General features: G+C 41.3%; 1 protein-coding gene across 1 annotated transcript; it reads right to left on the bottom strand.

The window, feature by feature from the left end:
* hadh (hydroxyacyl-CoA dehydrogenase) lies at positions 1-11372 on the bottom strand. Its single transcript, XM_038278565.1, has 8 exons — positions 11140-11372; positions 7414-7542; positions 7180-7337; positions 4536-4662; positions 656-745; positions 498-570; positions 308-424; positions 1-226 (listed from the first exon to the last, which is right to left on the bottom strand). The coding sequence occupies exons 1-8, from the start codon at positions 11254-11256 to the stop codon at positions 108-110; spliced, it is 930 nt and encodes a 309-aa protein (XP_038134493.1). The 5' UTR covers positions 11257-11372; the 3' UTR covers positions 1-107.
* Between the last annotated feature and the right edge of the window lie 9921 nt (positions 11373-21293).

Raw genomic sequence — 21293 nt, 5'->3', positions numbered from 1 at the left:
TTGAATTCAAACTGTGTTTATTCAAGTTTGACATTCAGCGACGGTCTGGATGGAAACAACCTTTATATCCGCCTCCCTTAGCTCTCCTTTTCTCCGGTTCGGACTGATCACTTGTACTTGTAGAACCCCTCTCCCGTCTTTTTGCCGAGTTTTCCTTCTGCGACCAGCTTGTTCAGGAGTTCGCTCTGAGCGAAGATCGGGTTGTCCGGATCTTTCTCACTCCAGCCTAAGGAATCAGGAGGAAGATGCTTGTTTCCACCCAAATCTTTGACGTTAAAGGAATATTTAGAGACCAATTTTGGCTCACCATCTATGATGAACTTCATGGTATCCAGTCCCACATAGTCGCTGAGCTCAAACGGTCCCATGGGATAACCGGCTCCGAGTTTCATGGCGATGTCGATGTCCTCTTTGGATCCATGGCCTGGAGAAAGACAGACGGGAGCTGGAGTGAAACCATGGCAACCGTTCTAACAGAAAGCAGGACGGGGACGCACCTCTCTCATGCAGCCGGAGGGCCTCCATCATGTAGGGAACTAACAGGCGGTTCACGATGAATCCAGGAGTGTCCTGAACAAAAGAGAGCCAGTCAGGGCGGAACCTTCTGCGCCTGAGGTTTAGTGATTATCGGTTCTTGTAGAGCCGCGTGCCTCACCTTGCAGGACACCGGTGTTTTTCCCAGTGCTTTGCTGAAGTTCAGGAGGGAGTCGAACGTCTCCTGGCTGGTCGCCGACGTCGCAATGACCTGCAGAAAATCGATACGTGATGATGTCAGGACTGGAGTGACACCAGCTTCTACATCATAAACAGGAACCAGAAAAGAAAAGAACTTTTTTATGGAAAGATTGGCTGAGAAATGAGTCTAATGTTCAGACAGGAAGTAGAATCAGTGATCAGATCTGGTGGAAAACAAAGGACTAAAACCACAGCCCATCCTCTGCAACCACAAACTAAGACTAAGAACATAAACATCCGCTTTTTAGAGCTTGTTCTTCTGGACTTTGACTAGGCCATTCTTAAACACACAGACCTCTTTTTAGCCTCTAAAACAGTTCCTTTTAACAGTTTGAATATTTTTTTTATTGTACTTGTCACTACCGATCCGTCCCAGAAGCGTGATCCGTTCTGCGCACGCCCTATCAGCTCGTTTGAGCATCCGCGTCATCCTTGATTTTATTTTGTTAAATATACCTAAAATGACGTTTTCCCTACCGAAAAATAGTAAATTTACTACAATATAATGTGCTAAAGGTCAATAATGTATTTCCTGAGAAAATAAATGCATTAAAATCTTTTCTGTTTTATCACTCGTCTCTGTCTGATCTGCACCTGAAATAGGATGCTACGCTACTTCTGGGAGCTAACGTTTTCGGCTTTGGATTTAAACATTTATCTAGACTTTTTTTGAATTTCATGTTTTCGTTTTGTTTTAACGTTATGCTATATAGTGCATAATCTAAAGAAAGAAACAACTAAAATGCAAATAAACATGGTTTCATCATATTTCGCCGGACTGCTCTGAGCATGTCTGATGATGACGTCAGAGAAGCAGTTTAACGAAGAAAAAATAATAAGCATAAAAAATGTCTCACAAAAGCCATAAAACATTTTTTACAGATGTGTACTAGTATTATTTAGTGAGTTAAGGATATAAATAAGTAGTTTTAGTAACATAATTACATTACTTATGGACATCCGGATGTATATGCGTGGAACGGATCGTGCTTCCGGGACGGATTGGGCAGTGACTGCATTCCCAGAGCTGAATGCTTTATTTTATCAGTGCAAAGATCAAAACATGGACTCAGTCTGAGTGCCTCATATTTCAGCTCCTACCTCCTCTCCTTAACTCCTAATCCTTCACCTTTCCTGGGGTCAACAGTCCAGACAGCTGTGCTGAACCCAGACAGCCTTTCTACATCATCACGCACCGACACACACGGATGATGCCGGTCAAACTGGGACTACAGCCTCTCAGGTAAGAAATACAAAAAGTTACATCATCATAGCAAACGACTGTAGCTCTCTGTTAAAAACTGTTTTTTTACTCTGTGAGGTGGGCTGTGTCTATACGTCATGTCAGGCAAAGGATTGTGGGAAGGAATCAACCTTCCTGGGGCAGCTGGAAACATCAGGATGTCCCTATGATTACTACACTGACACCAAGGAGCATCCTACTTCCTGTTTCTAGCTCCTTCCGAAGTAAGGGCAGGATTCAGACAGCCTTCCACTGTGGTTAAGTCTTCGTATTGATTTGAGGTACAGGAATCAAGCTTTCGTCTTATCATTTAAAAAGGAATTCGTTCAGATTTTACATCCTTCTTTATTGCAATAAAATGTGTTTGATTCTGTTCCCGTTGGATGGAAAAGTAATTAAATATTCTGTTCCTGGTCCAAAACCAGCCTCCTCATCAGGATCTCCATTTTCCTCAGTCAGAAAGCTAGAGCGGTTTGATTAAACCAGGTTTACTGTGGAACATCCAGCTTCTTCTGCCTTTGCTGGCAGTTTAGTGACTTTTGAAATTTGATCGTTTGAGTTTTTCTGCCCGTGTTGTTCTTTGTCCTGTCCTGGCTGCTGTCACGTCATGCTTTTAGAAGCTTTTCCTTCTCTTTGTCTGATACCAGCTCACCCATATCAGGGAATAATGCTGCCACCACCTTGTAATGTAGGTCTAAATGTTGGATTTTAGTCTCATCTGATCAGAGGGTCTTCTCTAACCGTCATGGTTTCTGTAAGAATGACAAACAGGACCTTCTTCTCCTCTTAATTGTAGAGGAGAAAAAGGTCCTAGCAGATTCTCTTTGCAGTTGGCAATCAGAAAAAAATATAAAATCTATTTTTTTTTTTTGTGTGAAAACTTTAGAGATTTTCATATTTCTCCTGGAATCATGTAGTGTTCTTTATTGGTTACTAAAAATATCTCAGCTTATCAGTTGTAATACTTGATATTTTGCTGTTTTAATGACAATTTTGCTAATCAATCAATCTGTCGATTATTATTTCAATTAATCGATTAATATTCGGACAGCAAAAGGTTCCTTGAAGAGGATTTTGTATAAAATTTAAACCAAGTGAAGCTAAAATTACTCCAATTCTCAGTGGCAGATAATTCGGGTTTTTTTTATTTTTTTTTAATATCTTGAATGCAGTGTTTATTAGGGGTGGAACGGTTCCCAAAATCCACGGTTCGATTCGCTTCACAGTTTCATGGTCACGGTTTTCGGTTCGGTTCGGTATATGTTCATTGTTACACCGAAATCCCATAAAATTAATGAAATTAACGAAAAAAATCCAAAAGAATAATGAATTGTAATTATTTTTAATGATCCGCGGAAACCCTGGATCATTTCCGCATGTTTTGCTGCTTTGAATTTAATCATCTCGCGCATGCCCTCTACGATCTCTGAGGAACTCAGAGCGGAGCGGACGGGAGCCACAGTGGAGGCTGTAGGCTTTGCTTTGTGCAGGCGGTCTGGAGCGCAGCGGGGCGGAGCGCTGATGGAGTATGAGGGATTTCGGGGTTAGCATGACATGTTGCTGTTAGCATAAACAAAACGTGTTGCACAATGCTTGCACACTGTTGCACTTTTATCCACCACTTTCTTTCCGCCGTCATCGTAGGTCACTCTAAATGCAAAGTGGTCCCATACAGCAGACCTATAAAGTGCTGCTGGCGCGTCTTCCAACTCCTGTTCTTTCCCACTCGCCATACCCACACAATTCTCCACAACAACTGATTTTTTTCTGCTACACCCGCCTACGCTGCTTCGCTTCTTCTTCTTCTTGTTTACTATTGGTAGTTGGCTTTGGTCGCAGTACCGCCACCTTCTGCTCTGGAGTGTAAACGCTTCGCCTATGAGAAAAAGGAGCAGCGCATGAACCGAACGAAACACACGCGAATCGAACCGAGACAGTCGAACCGAACGGTTCAGACAGTTTTCATAAACCGTTCCATCCCTATTGTTTATACATTTTTCTACAATGTCGGTATAATTTCTGCTCTATGAACTGATAGCTAACCTTCGGGTAATGATTAAGCAATTACTAACTTAGTTGCCAATTCCTTCAATAAACTAATATTCGCTTCTGATTAATCCAATTAGTCCCGTTCTCCAGCTTTTTCTCTCCGCTTCTTTTCCGAATGACGGCTTTACGATCAACCGGAAGCAGTTCCACGCATATAGAACGCGACATTATATATCTGACCAAATTGTTTTTAGAAACTTTTTTTTAAATAAAGCATTTTAAATGTCAAGAAAATCACATTTAAGTATTTTAATGCCAATTAAGGCCTTAATAAAAAAAATAATAATAATTTAATTACTTTTAAGGATTTTTAATGACCCGCGGAAAACTTTGTGTTAAAGATGTACAGTATTCACACCTGCAGAGACTACAAAGCATAAACGTTCTTTGACTTCCGATAAAACAAGAAAAGAAAATAGTTCTAGTCTTTTCAGACTGTATTTTGGTTTGGCTCTTATCTGACCCGTTTGGTTCTGGACTAAAAGAATGGTGGCTCGGTGTGACCCACCTCTACCAGCTTCATCATGGGGACGGGGTTGAAGAAGTGTAGGCCTCCGAAGCGGTCCTGCCTGCTGGTGGAGCTGGCGATGTCAGTGATGGGCAGAGAGGACGTGTTGCTGGCGAAGATGGAGTGTCTGCGACGGGAAACAGATCGCTTTGAAAACAAAACCTCAGCAGTTCCTAACGAGACAGAGAGTTTTGGTAAAATCTAATGTTCCATAAACCCATCGTCTCCTATTAGCTGACGGAGGTAAAGCCCCTCCTGGGAGGGGTCCCACAGGGCTCAGTTTTAGGCCCCCTCCTCTTTCCCTTTGCCCTTTTTCAGAAAATAAAGAATGGAATTACATTTTATGCAGATGAAACCCAGAAATCCATATCTAAAGATAAACAACTTCGACTCTCCAATCCAAGTATTTTCATGTCTGTGAACTAAAGTTCAATCAGATAAAAACTGGGTTCGGTTTTACAAGGACCTTGATTTCTACAGACGTCTGACCTTTGAAAAGTAGTTTGTTTCTGTCAAAACCAGCTCTGCAGAAGATCCAAAAAAACATTATTAAAATATCTTAGGTAGAGTATCTTGCCCATAGTTTGGTCTCACTCGGGTTCATGAGAAAGCAGAGCTCCATGCAGTGGAATTGCAAACAGGACACCTTGAAAAGAAGAAAAACTGGAGCAACATTTTAGCCTTTATGCCTGAAGGTGGCAGCAGGTGAGAGCAGGAACTAGGGTTGTCAAAAGTATCGATACTCAAAAAAGTATCGATACTGAAATGTTGTATCCGGATACAATACTCGTTTTCAAAAGTATCGATACAGTGCTACCACCAGTGGCACCTAAGCAGTCATTCATCTAAAGTGCAGAATAGAGGAAAATGCACTTTCTGAACACTGTGTGATTCAATAATTCTCTGCACTTTTCAGTTTCACACTTTTTTTTGTAAGAGTTGCAGCTGCTGAGAATTTTTTTTGTTTCTTAACCGGTTTGGCTAGTGTCATTGTTATGTGTGCAAAGCATAGCCAAGGAAGGAACACTTAATTTTAATTTTATAAATTTTTTATCAAGCTTGCTTAATATTGTGCACAGCATACAACCTCAAAATATTGTTATTATTGTTTATTGTATTTATTTATTGTATTTTATTTATTAATGACAATATTTCTGTAGAATTTTGGAGTCTTTGTTTTGGTATCGAAAATGGTATCGAGCATCGAATATTTTCCTTAGTATCGGTATCGAGTTGAAAAAGTTTAGTATCGTGACAACCCTAGCAGGAACAAGAGTAAAACTTTAGTTCATTAGTCTGTAACCTTCAGATCATATTTAGCTCTGCAGCCTAGTTTTACTTTTTTTATTTATCCAATCATGGCGTCATTGTTCTTATAAATTTGTGCATTTGTATCATTTTCTGTGTTAGTTCAAATGCAATCGGACAGATCCCAACCATGACACTTCCAATCCTGCTCCTATTTACCTCCTTAAAGGAATAGTACGCCCAAAACATGATTAGCCTTCATTTTCTACTCACCCCCATGCTGAACAACACTCTGGAGTACTTTTTTGATATCTCAAATGCATCTGGAGATCTGGGAGGCTTCTTGCTGTCTGCTGACATTCAAATAATGGAGGTCCATGGCGCCCGAGACAGAAAGGTCCATAAAAGTCCACAAAAAACGTGTCAATATTCCTCCATACTGCTCGTCCAATCTATTCCAAGTGTCCTGAGTGGGTAGCATCCAGAATTTACTCAAAACGAAGTCATTTAGAATGTTTTTAGAGCATAAACAGTAGTGTATAGGATTTCCTGAAAGCGCGCACATGCGCGTTCAGGACGCTACGGAAGCTGGCAGACCAAATCAGCGCATTCAGCTCGGCAAAGAACTCATGCTCTTCCTCAACACTGAAGTCCTCAGACATTTTTCTTTCGTTGTTTCTTTCTTTGCACAGGTAAACAGCACATTTCTTCTTCTACGCTTGCATTATCGGCAGAGCAGACGCTGAATGCGCACTTTCATCTGGTTTGGTCTGCCGGCTTCCGTAGCGTCGTGAGCGCGCATGTGCGCGCTTTCAGGAAATCCTATACACTACTGTTTATGCTCTAAAAACATTCTAAATGACTTTGTTTCGAGTAAATTCTGGATGCTACCCACTCAGGACACTTGGATTACATTGGACGAGCAGTATGGAGGAATATTGACACGTTTTTTGTGGACTTTTATGGACCTTTCTGCCTCGGGCGCCATAGACCTCCATTATTTGAATGTCAGCAGACAGCAAGAAGCCTCCCAGATCTCCAGATGCATTTGAGATATCAAAAAAGTACTCCAGAGTGTTGTTCAGCATGGGGGTGAGTAGAAAATGAAGGCTAATCATGTTTTGGGTGTACTATTCCTTTAAAAACCAAAACATAAATGTTCTTCTCTAAACAAATGCTTGTTTGGGTGTTAACTGTCTACAGAGCAGGTTTATAGTGTCATCATAAGCAGAGCAGCTGCTTTCTGTGTCCCAGCTCATGTTATCGGTCCATGCTGGTCAGACACAGAACATCAATCAAAGTAGAAATTGATGTTTGTTCCCCCTGTGATCAGACAGGCTTCTGTCAGGACATGTGAGAATAAACGGTTCATTTCCAGCATTTTAGCGACTCTTACTTTGGAGCCAGCTTGTCAAGGCGTCCAAAAAGATCCTGTTTGACGTTCAGGTTCTCCACGATGGCTTCCAGCACCAGATCTGACGTGGGAACAGCAGCTGCAGGGTCTGTGGAGGTCGAGACGTTCTGCAGAACCTTCTGGATGAACTCTTCACCTGCCTGAAGAGAAACAGGAAGTTCTCTTCAAAGCGTTCAGCAGGTCTCTGTGTCCCTTTGAGGATCTGCAGCTTCTCACCTCTGGCTTATCAGCAAACTTCTTCTTCACCACTCTCTTCAGGCTTCCCTCGATTCCTTTTACTGATTTCTTCAGGATGTCCTCAGACGTGTCCACCAGCGTCACAGAGTGGCCGGTAGACGCAGCGACCTTCCAGGGAGGAAATAAAAAAGATTCAGAAGTCAGTAATAGAACTGGTTTCGTTCTCTTTATATCTCTATATCGGCTCGTTTTAAAGTCGTAGCCTCTAATCCAATATTGGAAAATATAAAAAAAATGAGGCCTCCTGATCATGGTTTTATTGTGGGTCCAGCTATCCGATACTTTTACAGCAAAAGCCTGTCGGTGTGCGTATCGTTCCAAGAAAGTCATGTGACCGACGCAGCAGCGCATCTGTCACAAAAATATCTTCTCTTTTGCTGCTTATCATCAGATTTATTGAGAAGTATGGAGCAACCAAGGCAAAGGAAAGGTTTCAGGCCTGCGGGACCATTTTGATCTCATTTGTTTAAATGTTCTCGTTCTGTCATCCTGTTCCTCTCAGTTATAATTCAACTTATCTGAATTTAAATTGACTCTTAGTTTCCTGTTCTTACTCTACTTATTTTTTTTTTCTTATTAATTAATTCATCCTAATCTACAAACACTCTGATTCATTTAATCACTACAATGTTCCAATTACAATATATGTTCACATTATTGATGGACTGCTTCAAAAAAACTCAAAGATATCCTCAATTTTAATGAAGATATGAAATAATACAATATAACATACAACAGCAATAATAACAACAATACAATCATATTATAGTTCCTCTAATCAGTCAGTTTAGTCTGTCAAACAGGCTGGCTGTAGTGATTTTAAAGGTCCAGCAGGTGGCAGTATTCAGTGAGACACTATCCACAGTAGCAGTTTGGTAATGTGTTGAATCATTTTCCCATCACTAGCTTATTCAGATGAGCTGTTTTGGCTTTCTGCGCCCCATCCTCCAAAAGGCTCCGCCCAAACAACCCGCAACCATGACAACCAGTCAGAGTTGGTAAAGATAGCCTAGGAGCGTGGAATAATACGTTAGATAAAGGCTACAGAACGCTCAGGGCAGCTTATTTCCCCTCATGACATCATTGGGGGAAGGCCTTTTAAGCACACATTAACTAAAAGACAGAGAAATTCAATGATAGAGGTGAAAGTTTTTTTGTTGTTGTTTATTTTTTTTCTATTTGTGAACCTCATCCACAGATTTCAGGACATATATGACTGATACAAAATGTTTATATTGTGAATTTTGCATAATATGGACATTTAAGTCCAAACATGAACCCCCAGTTTAACCATAGCAGATGGCCGCTCACACTGAGCCTGGTTCTGCTGGAGGTTTCTTCCTGATAAAAGGGAGTTTTTCCTCTCCACTGTCGCTACAAGCATGCTTAGTGTGATGGATTGCCTTCGAACTGGTTTTCCTTAGATAGAAAACTTTGAATGAATTGGACTGTATGATCTGGTTAACTGTAAAGTGCCTTGAAATGACGTGTTGTGAATTGGCGCTATAGAAATAAACTGAATTGATAGATAGATAGATAGATAGATAGATAGATAGATAGATAGATAGATAGATAGATAGATAGATAGATAGATAGATAGATAGATAGATAGATAGATAGATAAACTTTATTCCGGACTCATGATCCAATAAATACATACATAAAAATAAAATAAATAAAAAATAGTTAATGATAAAAACACAATACAAGTACCATTATCGATTAAATAGGATCTTTAAGAAGACAGGAATACCAGTGTCTCAACAGCTTAGACTGATATCGGATTGCACTACGTGTGGTATCAGTGAGTGACAAAATAATATCGTTTTCAGGTGCATTTAACCTACAAATAAACTTATACATTAACTTTCGTAGAACAGCTTGTAGGGTATTAACTCTTGCTGTGACAAACATCTCACTTGCACTGGACCATCTTGGACGTTTCAAAAGTAACCGCATAGCATCATTATAGGCCACCTGCAGCCTTTGCAGGTTGACTTTTCTATAGGTAGTCCACAGGTGAGCAGTGTACAGAGAGGTACAATATGCATTAAACAGTTCCACTTTGACTTTATCAGTACATGAACCGAATTTACGTGCAAGGGTATTAGCTTGAGCATACAACAATCTACGCTGTCTGCAAATATCTTCATCGTCTGACAGATTTTCTGTGATGATGTGCCCAAGATACTTGGTTTTATTTGTTACGCCCAGCACAGTATTTGACAGCAAAAAATCTGGAAACTCAGTAGATTTATCTTCCTTACTCCTACAGATCATGATCACACTTTTAGATGGATTGTACTTTATGTCGTGTTCCAGACCATACTCAGAGCAGATGTTTAGTAGTTGCTGTAACCCAGCAGTACTAGGGCTAAATATTACTAAATCATCTGCATACATCAGGTGATTAAGTACCGAGTCACCAGCCACACAACCAGTGTGACAAGCTCTCAACTTGTGTGACAGTTCATCCAGATACAAGTTAAAGAGAACTGGGGACAAAATCCCACCCTGCCTCACCCCATTACTAACTTTGAATGGAGCAGAGACACATTCCCCCCATTTAATCTGCAGTGTTTGCTGAGTATACCAGTACTTCAAAATACGAACAATATACTCTGGTACTCCTTTTTGTGTCAGTTTTGTGAATAGTTTTCTGTGGTTTAACCTATCAAATGCTTTTGATGCATCCAGGAAACACATAAACACTGAAGAGTTCTGCTTATTATATTTATAAGTAATCTCTTTTAGAGCATATATACACATATCTGTGCCCAGCCTAGCCTTGAAACCAAACTGGTTATCTGTAGACTTGATAACCTCTAAAATCCTGTCCAGCAGGATTGATTCAATAATTTTTGAAACTATGCTGGCCAGCGCTATCGGACGGTAATTATCAGAATTGCCAATGTTTCCAGTTTTGTCTTTAATGACGGGTACTAACAGGACACTTAAAATAGAGTCAGGTAAAAGCCCATGAATAAAAAACGATGTGAAACAAATGGAAAGTAGAGGAGCTAGCCTTGCATTTGCATACTTTAAATGTTCAGCTGAGACTCCATCCAGCCCAGTGGCTTTATTGTTAGATAATTTGGAAATAGCTTTATGAACCTCATAAGGCAGGATTTCATCTATATGAATTGAGGTTTCCTCCTGTTAAAGCAGAGTTTTCCTCTCCACTTTCGCTTCATGCATGCTTGATATGGTTTAGATAGAGGACTTTTTAACCAATCTGAATAATAAAGTGAACTTTCTGACATTTGGGATCAGTTGGGCTGAATGTAAAGTAACATTTGCTGTGAAGCGGCTGTTAAACTAAACTGAATAAAACAGATGTTTGTTTTTTTTCTGGATTTGTTTCATTATTTCAATCATATGGATCGAAACTATTTAAAAAGAGGATGGGTAAGAGAAGAGGTTCTCTCCTAAACATTTACCTAGACTGAACTGGGATCAGTTTGGCAGCTAATCATTAACAGGTTAACTTTCCAATCTGAGTTGATCTGCATAGAGCAATTGGATCCAGAGCAGCACAACTTTCATTTGCTCTGTTTAAAAAGGACAGACAGCTGTCAGGGTGTCTTATAAAATATGCACCGTGAATGCAAACTGTGGCTGGAGAACAAAACTATCGAAACAAGCAAGTTTGTAAAACATATAAAGTAATTAAATCCCAGAAAACCTTTCATTTGTGTCTCTTACTTGTGCTATTCCTGCCCCCATCTGTCCTCCCCCGATGATCGTCACGTTTTTAATCACAACTCTCCTGACAGCAGAGGAAGAGAAGCTTCTCCTGATTTGGTGGCTGAAAAAAGACATGTTGGAGCAAAAGATCTCCAAAAACAGCAGAGCTTCAAATCAGCAGAACCGGAGAAAGAAGCCGAACTAGGTGAAGGGTCGCCTGCAGACTTTTTCTTCACCTGCGAAGGTTAGATATTCAGCAGAGGAACCAACTCCAAACATCACTACCGCCACCTAGTGGACAGTTTCTATAAACCCAACAAAAACCCCAGAGAATTTATACATTTATCTCTCTCAGTTAAATACTATGGAAGAGGATTAGGGCCACTGAAAAATAAAAAAGATTAACTGATTTAAAAAAAAAACATATCTTTATTACGTTTTTCAACTTATACAGGCAAAAAAAAAAAAAAAACACAGTGAAAGACTGGAAAAATTAAATAAATAAAAATAAGTAAGTCAATAAATAAAACTAAATCAGGAAAACCTGTAACAATGTGTTCAAAAAAGAATAATATAGAGTACAGATAGTACAGAAAATACAAAACAAGCAAAAAAAAAAAAAAAAAAAAAAACATATAACAACATTAAAGCTCAGATTAATTAATCAATTAAAAGGGTGTTGGTTGAATACACACTCAAGTATGGTTCCCTCCAGGTCCATAGAGTCTCTTCTGTATAGTCTGTGCACTCTCTATGCCGATGTAATCTATGAATGGATCCCATGTTTTGTGGAATAACAGAGGTTTGTCCTTAAGCTAGTGAGTCATTGCCTCCAAAGGAATTAGTTCCTTCCCACTCTGCAACCACTGTGAAAGCATAGGAGGTTTGTCAGAGATCCATTGAAGAAGAACACACCGTCTGGCACTAAATAGAAGAACATCTAGCAGTCTCTGCTTCTAAGAATTTAAGTTCAATGCAGGATGCAAACCATGAACACAAGACAGTGGGATTAGGTCCAGATCCTTACCAAATATGTCAGAAATGTCTTAAGTATGTTAAGAGAATTCTGACATATTTTAATTTTTGACATATGCAGACATTTTTAATGAGGGGGCAGTCAAAGATGCAATGGTAAGTTAACTGATTTTTGAATTTTATTTCAGTGTAATATAAGAAAAAGTCAGAAATTTGACTTTAATCTCAGAATTCTGACTTTAATCTCAGGATTTTGACTTTAATCTCTGAATTCTAACATAATTCTGACAGCTAACAAACATGTTGACATCAAGCCGTTAGCCATGTCTGTTTTAGAGACTAAACTAGCTCTCTTCTTTTAATCACATTCTGCTGAAATAGCATCAATTCACCTAATTCCATAATTTTCCACTAATGTGTTAGTGTTCCTCCCAAACAGCTCACATCTTTGTCAGTGAAGCTGAGTGCTCCCAGATCTCTAGCTTCATGGTGCCCATCTACATTAAAATCCACAATTCTGAGATTAAAGTCAGAATTCTGACTTTTTTCCCATATAAAACTAAAATAATATTTAATCAGTTAACTTTTTTTTTTCTCAGTGGCCCTAATCCTCTTCTGTAATATACAGAGACTCTGTAAAACAAATAGATCAAATGCAGAGATACAAACTTTAAAACCTTGTAGGACAGATAATTACAAACATCAATTTTAAGACTTAATAACCTGGATCTCACACTGTTTGTTTTAATAAAAGATCTAAAGTTCATTTCAGAGGTTTTTAAACTTTATATAGATTTGATGCATAGTGCTAATGAGAACTGATTTTATTCTGCTGGCCTTTAGATTTGTTTTTCATTTTCTCACTAATAAGTTTGGCATTCAGTTTAATTCCTTAATTACTGTTATGTTTATTATTTTTGAACATTCATCATTTATTACAAATTTCAAAAAGGAAGTACTTTATGTTTTACAGATTTCTAAATATTTTTACAATTCATTTTTTGTAATTCAGCATTTTTATGTCTATTTCAATTTTAAAGGTTATTTTTTAAGACAGTGATTTGCCCCCCAGAGGAGGATAAATATATTGGCAGGGGGACGTAGCAGATATGAACTGAATAAATTAGCAGTTATAGGTATTTTAAAAAATATTTTGAGAGCAATGTAGAATTATGTTTGTGCAAAACCTTTCAATTATAGGCGAGGCCACCAAGAATAGTGTGGGAACCACAAATTTATGGGTAGTTAGTTAGTCCTGCTCAATTTAGCTATAGTGCGATTACACTTTTTCTTTTTATACTATTAAAATATCTGAAGAATAAAATAAACTTGTTAAAGAAATGATTAAAAACAAGATGGCACTTTAGAAATTAAGGCCTTTTTTTTGTATCATTATGAAAACTAAATTCCTGCTTATGTTCTTATCCAGTAGGATACGATGCCATATAAACTATTTGCCTGAAATAAACCATGAAAAGAAATATCTTTTTGACCAAACTTTTCTAACAGTTGATTCTAAAATTTCAAAGAACATTAAATGTTCCATGAAATATGTAATTTGTGGTTTCCTTATTTGAGTCACAAAATGCTCAGACATTAGTTTCAAAGTTTAACCTAAGTTTAAGGAATTCAAATAGATCAATATTGTGGATTAGTTTAAGGTATTTAGTTTGACTTTGACCATATTGATTATATTAGATCGTTTTTTACAGAATATTTTTTTATTTTTTTTATTTTTATTTTTTTACAGTGTCCTGTCTGGCAAGGTGGCAATAAGAATAATTGTCTTGATGCCAAAAGGAGCCCAACAGATTTTACTTTCACAAGTGTAGCGGTATCGCAATTGCCATACTGCTCCACTTGTTTCATGTATATAAATTGCTTTATTATAATTATGCAGGGAGTTTTACAGTTCATATGGACACTGCAATGTAAGTAGAGCAGAAAAACAGAAGAAAAAGAAGGAAAAAGAAAAGAAAACAGGACAAAAGATGAAAGAAAGAGGAGATAGGAAGGAGACAATGACAAAACATTTTCAGTCTGCTTCAACACCTGTAATGAGATGGAAAAAAAAAAAAAAAAAAAAGAACAGCACAACCAAAAGACATGGTACGAGATATACAATAAAGCAAACACCTTGAAACTATCGCTAAAGTAATATTATTAAGTCTGACATGTACTCTGTGTTACCTGAAGATATGAATGTGGGGTTTCTGTTTGGAAGTGAATCTCCAAGTACCTGAAGCCTAGCACCTGTAGTTGCTTGTGAGGGTGAACTTGTGCATGTAAAGTTTAACCATAGAAAAAATGCTCAATAGTGGTTGTGGAGAGCCGGAGAGGCACACCCCCCAGAGCACTGAGTCCAGCGCCGGGAGACCCAAAGCCCTAGGCGCCCAAAGGGACCCCAGAAGCGAAGGCACCAAGGCGGGGCCAGCCCCGGAAATCAGACCCCCACCAAGGGAGGAGGAGAGACAGCCACGAAGAAGCCCCCCAGCCACCGCCATGCCGGCGCCCCGGGGAGCCGCGGGGACGAGTCCGCGGGCCCCGCCGGCCACCCCGAAGTAGGGCCGGGCACCGAACACCAGCCCCCCCCACGGCGCCGACCGAAGCGCCCCAGCCCCACAGAGCACCGAAACACGCCCCGCCCCCCGGCACCAAGCCCCGGCGACCGGCCGCAACACCCACCGCGACCGCACCACCCAGGAAAAACACTCAGGCGGGCCCCGCCCCCGGCCGGGGCCCACGCGCATCCGCCGCGAACCGGCCGCGAGCGCCGCGGGACCCCTCCAAAACGCCCCCCCGGCCAAAAGCGAAGCCCCACCCCACCGAGACCGATGCCAACAGCGCGCAACGAAACACACCGCGCACAGAATCAGCCCGAGAGCAGAAAGGCCGCCCGGCGCAAAACCGCAAGAAGAGCAGACCGCAGCCGGCGCAACCACCCCCCCCAGCAGCCCGAGGGGCAGCACAAAGCCAGAGCGGAGCGAACCGCGCCACCCCCCCACCGGACGAAGCCAAAGCAGCTCAGCCACGTCCGCCGCCCCCCCCCCACCGCCCGCACCAGGCCCTGACACACGGCCAGAGCAGCTCCGCCGCCCCGGCCCCCCAACACGCGCCGGCCATAGCCACTCCAGGCCCCCACCCGCCCCGCAGCCCCACCCGCCGCGATCAGCGGGAACAGAGCAGCCCCGCCATGCCTCCAGGAGGGAAAACCCACCCGAATACCCAGCCAGCGCAGCCAGCCCGCCCAGACCGGCCCCCCAACACCACCCCCGCCGGAGCCGGCCGGACCCCCACATACCAGCGGCGCGCCGCCAGCAGGACCCCCACCCAGCAGGCCCGCCCGCCCCCCGAGAAAAGAGACATGCCAAACCCCCCCCAAAAAAAAAAAAAAAAAAAAAAAACAGCGGACACCAGACACCGACCCGCAACCGCTCCCCCCCACCGAGGAAGAGAAAAAAAAAAAAACAAAAACAAAAAACAACATAGATAAATACATAAATTAATTGATAAATTAATAATTACAATTAAAATAAATAGGCAAGAGGAGAAGTGCGAGCGGAAAAACCGGAGCCCAAAACAGGACCCAAGACCCGCACCCCACCATGCCGTGCAGCTCCCCCCCCCCCCCCCGAACCGGTACCACAGAACCGGCATAGGAAAGAAACACCGCCCAGGAACCGGCACCGACCCCGAAAATCCCCGAACAACACCCAGCCCCACCCCGAAGCGGATCCAGTCCCAGGCCCCAGGGATCCGAGGCCCCAAGGGCACCCGATCCCCAGACGGGAGCCCCAGCAAAGCCCCGGCCGGCCGGGGCCGGCGGAGAGGCCGCCAGGAATGAGCCAGCAGTCCCCCGGGCATCCACCCCCAGCTCCACCAGTGCACCGGTGAGCCCCGACGCCAGCCAGCGGAGGGAGAGCAGGACGGGGGGAATGGGCTCCGCACTTAGCGGAGACTTGAGATGTATTTGGAGAGGGTGCGGTTGAGACCCCAACCTGGGAAAAAAAAAGAAAAAAAAAAAAAAAAACAAAAAAAAAAACACACCATCTCAATCATGCCTTCCCTCCCTAGTGCCCCCACTCGTACCACAAGGAAAAAATAAATAAATAAATAAATAAATAAATAAAAAATAATAATAAAAATTGAATAAAATAATAATAATAATAAATAAAGAAAATCACAACGCGGACACACATTCACACATAACACTCACATCCAATAATACCAGGACCAAAAACCCGGCGACACCGGTGGTCGGTCCCGGGACTATCGGATGACCCCATAAGTGAACCTAAAATCCGGATGTGAGGGGAGGGGAGCGGCGACACCGCCACACCAACCCATCTCTTTCCTGCTTCAAGCCCGGCCCCCCACCCCGCACACGGACCGGACCGCCCCCAGCAAGAGCCCCCCCCGGGACCGGGGCCCACCCATCCCGCGCCGGCCACCCAACCAGAACCGCCCCCCCAAGGAAAGAAAGAAAAAAAAAAAAAAAAAAAAAACCTTCAACCAGGCACTTCATGCCCCTCCATCCAACCTTCTTTGGGGAGAGCAGAGGTGACAGCCCCGCCACCGGCAGGCCACCTAGGCCCCGCAGCCAGCCCCAGCCAAAACCACGGACCAGGTGGCCTGCTCTTCCTCCAGGCCCCAGACTCCAGGCAGCAGCCGGAGAACAGGGGTGTGAGAAGACCCCGATCCTCACTGCGCCCGCTCGAATGTGGTGTTGTTGCGTGTTGCTCTCAGATGCAATTAAAACTGGGAGTACCAAGAGGGGGTGTCCGGCACACTCCACCCCCCCTCCAGGAGCGCCAGCACACCCCCCCTTCGACAACCCTCAACCCTCAATGTCTAGATGCGAGAGGGGAAGGAGGAGGCCGACCGTGGTGAGGCCCATAAAATAAGCTTTATATAGATTTGATGCATAGTGCTAATGAGAACTGATTTTATTCTGCTGGCCTTTAGATTTGTTTTTCATTTTCTCAATAATAAGTTTGGCATTCAGTTTAATTCCTTAATTACTGTTATGTTTATTATTTTTGAACATTCATAATTTATTACAAATTTCAAAAAGAAGCTCCTATGCAGAAGAAGCACTTCTGTTCTTATATTGACTTGTGGGTAAAATAAATAAATATAAAGGATACATGTATGCACCGTAAGGTTTTAAAATCAAGCAACAGTTAATTATTATCCTGTGGTGCTTATTGTTGTAAAACTCACAAGTTCTTTAATCAGACTAAATTATAAGCTTATAAGTCATATTTGTTTTTTTTTTTAAATAATGGCATAAATTCTCTACATTTGAGAAAAGGTTCAGAGATTATTTCAGCCTGTTTTTCAGAGTAGTTCTTTTTCTCTGACTGTGACTTCCAGGTCCAACAGGTGGCAGTATTCAGTGACACACTATCCACAGTAGCAGTTTGGTAATGTGTTGAATCATTTTCCCATCACTAGCTTATTCAGACCTCCTCTGGATGAGCTGTTTTGGCTTTCATCCTCCAAAGAGCCCCGCCAAAACAACCCGCAACCATGACAACCAGTCAGAGTTGGTAAAGATAGACAAGGAGCCTGGAACAATATGTTAGATAAAGGCTACAGACCGCTCGGGGCAGCTTATTTCCCCTCATGACATCATTAAGGGAAGGCTTTTTTAAGCACACATTAACTAAGAGATTATCAACACCCTTGTTTATAGATGTTGGAGATCGGCCTGTTTTCCAGTGTAGTCCTGTTTCTCTGACTGTGACTGGCTGGATGTGCTCTCTTCATCCTCTGACATGGGAGCTCGTCTGCCTGACTGTGTGTTTCCTGGACTGGGCCACTTTTTACAGCTGCTTTTTGTATCTCTGCCTTTGTCTCCTTAAATCTCAGTCGGCCTTGGCAGATGGCCGCTCACACTGAGCCTGGTTCTGGGGGACATAAGCGTCGTTAGACCTATTTAAGGGTGGCTTCAGTCACCCTTTCTTTGGCATTAGCCACCCTATAATTATTTTGCGATTTAAAAAAAAAATATTTTTTTTTTCTGTATTTATTTTTTCCTCATATTTTCCCAAAACAAATGCAGTAAAGCCCCGAATAAAAGCCATAAAGAAGACAAGTTAATCTGAACAATCATAGGCGTAACTTCCTTAAGGACTGGTGTGGACATGTCCCCACCAATATTTTGTACACGTATTTTGCTTTCGGTGCTGTGTATATCTGATTAAAACCCCATTCATGCCGCTCCTCAGAAAGAAAATAAAAAAAGTTCTCCCCGCTGCTCACCGTCCACAAACCCCGACAAAAAACTCAGAAAAAAGATTCTGTTGCCTCTCGCTTTCTCCCCATCACCCCCCTCCGCCCTCTCCCCATAACATTTGAATTGAAGATATCCGCGGGTGACGGGTCGGGTTCGGTAGTCATCCTAACGGGTTCGGGCGGGTGCGGGTTGGTAAAACTCGACCCATGCAGGTCTCTAAGCTACACTACATTCAGTATCGTTGCCATAGAAACAGACAACAGCGCCAATATATCAGAATTATACTAAAACACACGCAAATAATTTCCCACATAAAAAACAGGACTTTCAGTCCATTACAGTTTTCCGTTTTTAGAGGGTTGTTTATTTTGCGTTTATTAAGTGATGGCTGTGGTATATTAGCTTTCACTGCTATAAGCTTTCGCAGCAGTGATTGATTAATTTAAACAGCTGCTCTGCTGATGGTCTATCGGAGTTGGTGTTTAGGTTGAACATAAAGAACACCTTTTATTTGAAGCTTCTTGAAGCTACTGTTTTAATCCCGGCTTCACTTAAAACTTTTTCCTGACTTTGATAGTGTTGCCATTCAGTAGCAAGCACTGCGCCCCTTTTTCTTTTATATGTACACGTACATTTAAGATTTAGCGTGTTATGTTGTCAACTCATGAGCAAGCTGCTTTTTGCAATCTAGCAGGAAGGTAAGGATAGGATCTTGCAGGTGTGACGTCACTCTGCAGGGGGTCCAAAGATAAAAGATTTAAACAATTTTGGCATTGGAATTTCAGATTTAAGGGAGTTAGAAAGTTCACTTAGTAAAAGTGCAAATAATAAATCTGATTACCGATTACTTTTAAGCTGGTTGAACATACTGCGACAGACTGGTGACCTGTCCAGGGTGATCCCACCTCTCACCCAGAACGTGGCTAGAGATATGCACCAGCACCTCCTGATCCCACTGAGGGATAAGGTTAAAGAAAATGGATGGTTGAACATGGTCCGCTCTCCCAGATTCTATCAAATCAGTATTGATACCCTCAGGGGCGGATTTAGGAAATTTGGGGCCCTAGGCAAAGACAGGCAGGGGGCCCCCTGAGAAGAAAACCCATAAAACAGACCCATTCTACAGATAGAGAAATGTTAATAGAATAGACATCCATTATTTGTTCTAGGTTTTGTCCCTCTCTTCTTGTCCCTTTTTCCTCTCTATTTATCAGCGTTCTGACGGCATTTTAGCCAAAGGATTTTTATCAAAAACATAATTAATGTGCACAAATAAGGATTAGTTGTATTAACCATACATGGAAACAGAGTTTTATGGGGCCCCCAGAACTTGGGGCCCTAGGCAACTGCCTAGTATTGCCTAATGGTAAATCCCCTCCTGGATACCCTGCTGGTGGATGTTCTTGACAGAAAGACAGAGTTGCTTAATCATATTCTGCTTAAGGTCCCATAAGATCTTGTCCGAGTCCTGGTTTAAAAGTAAATTAATTTTAAAAAGTGACCCAAAATTGACTGTCAATAAATGTTCTACAAAATTGATATATTTATTTGATTTCTTTGATTTGTACTGTCTGTTTAGATTTATGTAATATTTTTTGCACAAAATATATAAGTGAATATTGTAACAGTTATGTTTTCAACTGTAAGCATTAAATTGATAAATGTTATTCGCATTTTTTTGGCTTTATCATTTCCAACAAAAAAAAAAGGCGTCGCGCAGGTAGCTCCCTTTCCTTATGAGCCGTCCCCACCAACTTTCAACACAAAGTTACACCCTTGTCTTAGACAACACCTTAGCAGGTGCACTGAAAAAATTCGGCGCGCACCCTGCGCGCGCATTATCTTCTAGGGGCTGAGCCACCCTTGTCTCTTAAACCTAGAGACGCCCCTGGGGGAGATTCCTTCCTGTTAGAAGGGAGTTTTTCCTCTCCACTGTCGCTACAAGCATGCTTAGTGTGAGGGGTTGCCTTCCTTAGAAGGAAAACTTTGAATCAGTTTGACTGGATGATCTGGTTGAATTGTAAAGTGCCTTGAGACGACATGTGTTGTGAATTGTTGCTATAGAAATAAACGGAATTGAATTTCAGCTGACAGTCATGTTAATTGATTCCTTGACAAGAGCAGGTTTGATTTAAAATGTTCTATTTCTAAAGTCTACACTTTACAGTTTTCCATTTTTTTGGCAATTTGGAAACAAGATTTACATAATTTATCTTTATTATTGATTGTGTTTTGTTAATCAATGCTAAAATTAGCTTCTGACTTAGCATCGACCTGTTGTGCTGGTTTAAACCTTTTTTTTTTTCTGTTTTGCAATTTTATGAAATGAAACTTTGAATTTGAACCAGAATATTTTACGTAATGTGGTTTGTGATCTCTGATATCTTTATTTTGTATGTAAAAAACAAAGAAACAATCAGAATCTTTGATGCTCTTTTGCATCTTAGGCTGGTGGAGCTAAAAAAGAACCACCAAGTTCATTTAAACACATTTAAAAGGGAGATAAAGATATTAATCTTATCATATTTTTTTATTTAGTCTAATTAAATCTGTGGCTATATTGTCATTGGCACCAAAAACCTTTTTTTTTTTTTTTTTTAGCTAGTATTAACAGTTGTAATGTGACAAATTATAGATAATGTCATATCAATGTAAAATGATTTAAAAAATATTGTAGCCAACAAATGCCCTGGAAACTGGAATATCTTAACATCTTCAATTTCCTTTTTTCACCCCCATGTGATCTAATCCAGACCTCAGATTAGTTTAAATCAGATTTTCTACTTTTACACGATTGACTGCTCAGCAACTGAAGGACGTTTTTGATTTTTTTTTTCAGTTTTTCAGATTTAAAACAAAGCGAAACACCGACCTCTGCTGGTGAAAATATAAACTACACCTTGGGGTGTTCCACGGTAGGTAACTTTTGTATGTAATTAATGCAAACTCGAATAAA

The sequence above is a fragment of the Cyprinodon tularosa genome, unplaced genomic scaffold (genome assembly GCF_016077235.1).
Source record: "Cyprinodon tularosa strain WSP-4 unplaced genomic scaffold, ASM1607723v1 ctg142, whole genome shotgun sequence".
NCBI lineage: Eukaryota > Metazoa > Chordata > Actinopteri > Cyprinodontiformes > Cyprinodontidae > Cyprinodon > Cyprinodon tularosa.
Note: the sequence above shows the minus strand (reverse complement) of the source record. Positions and strands in the feature narration are given on the sequence as shown.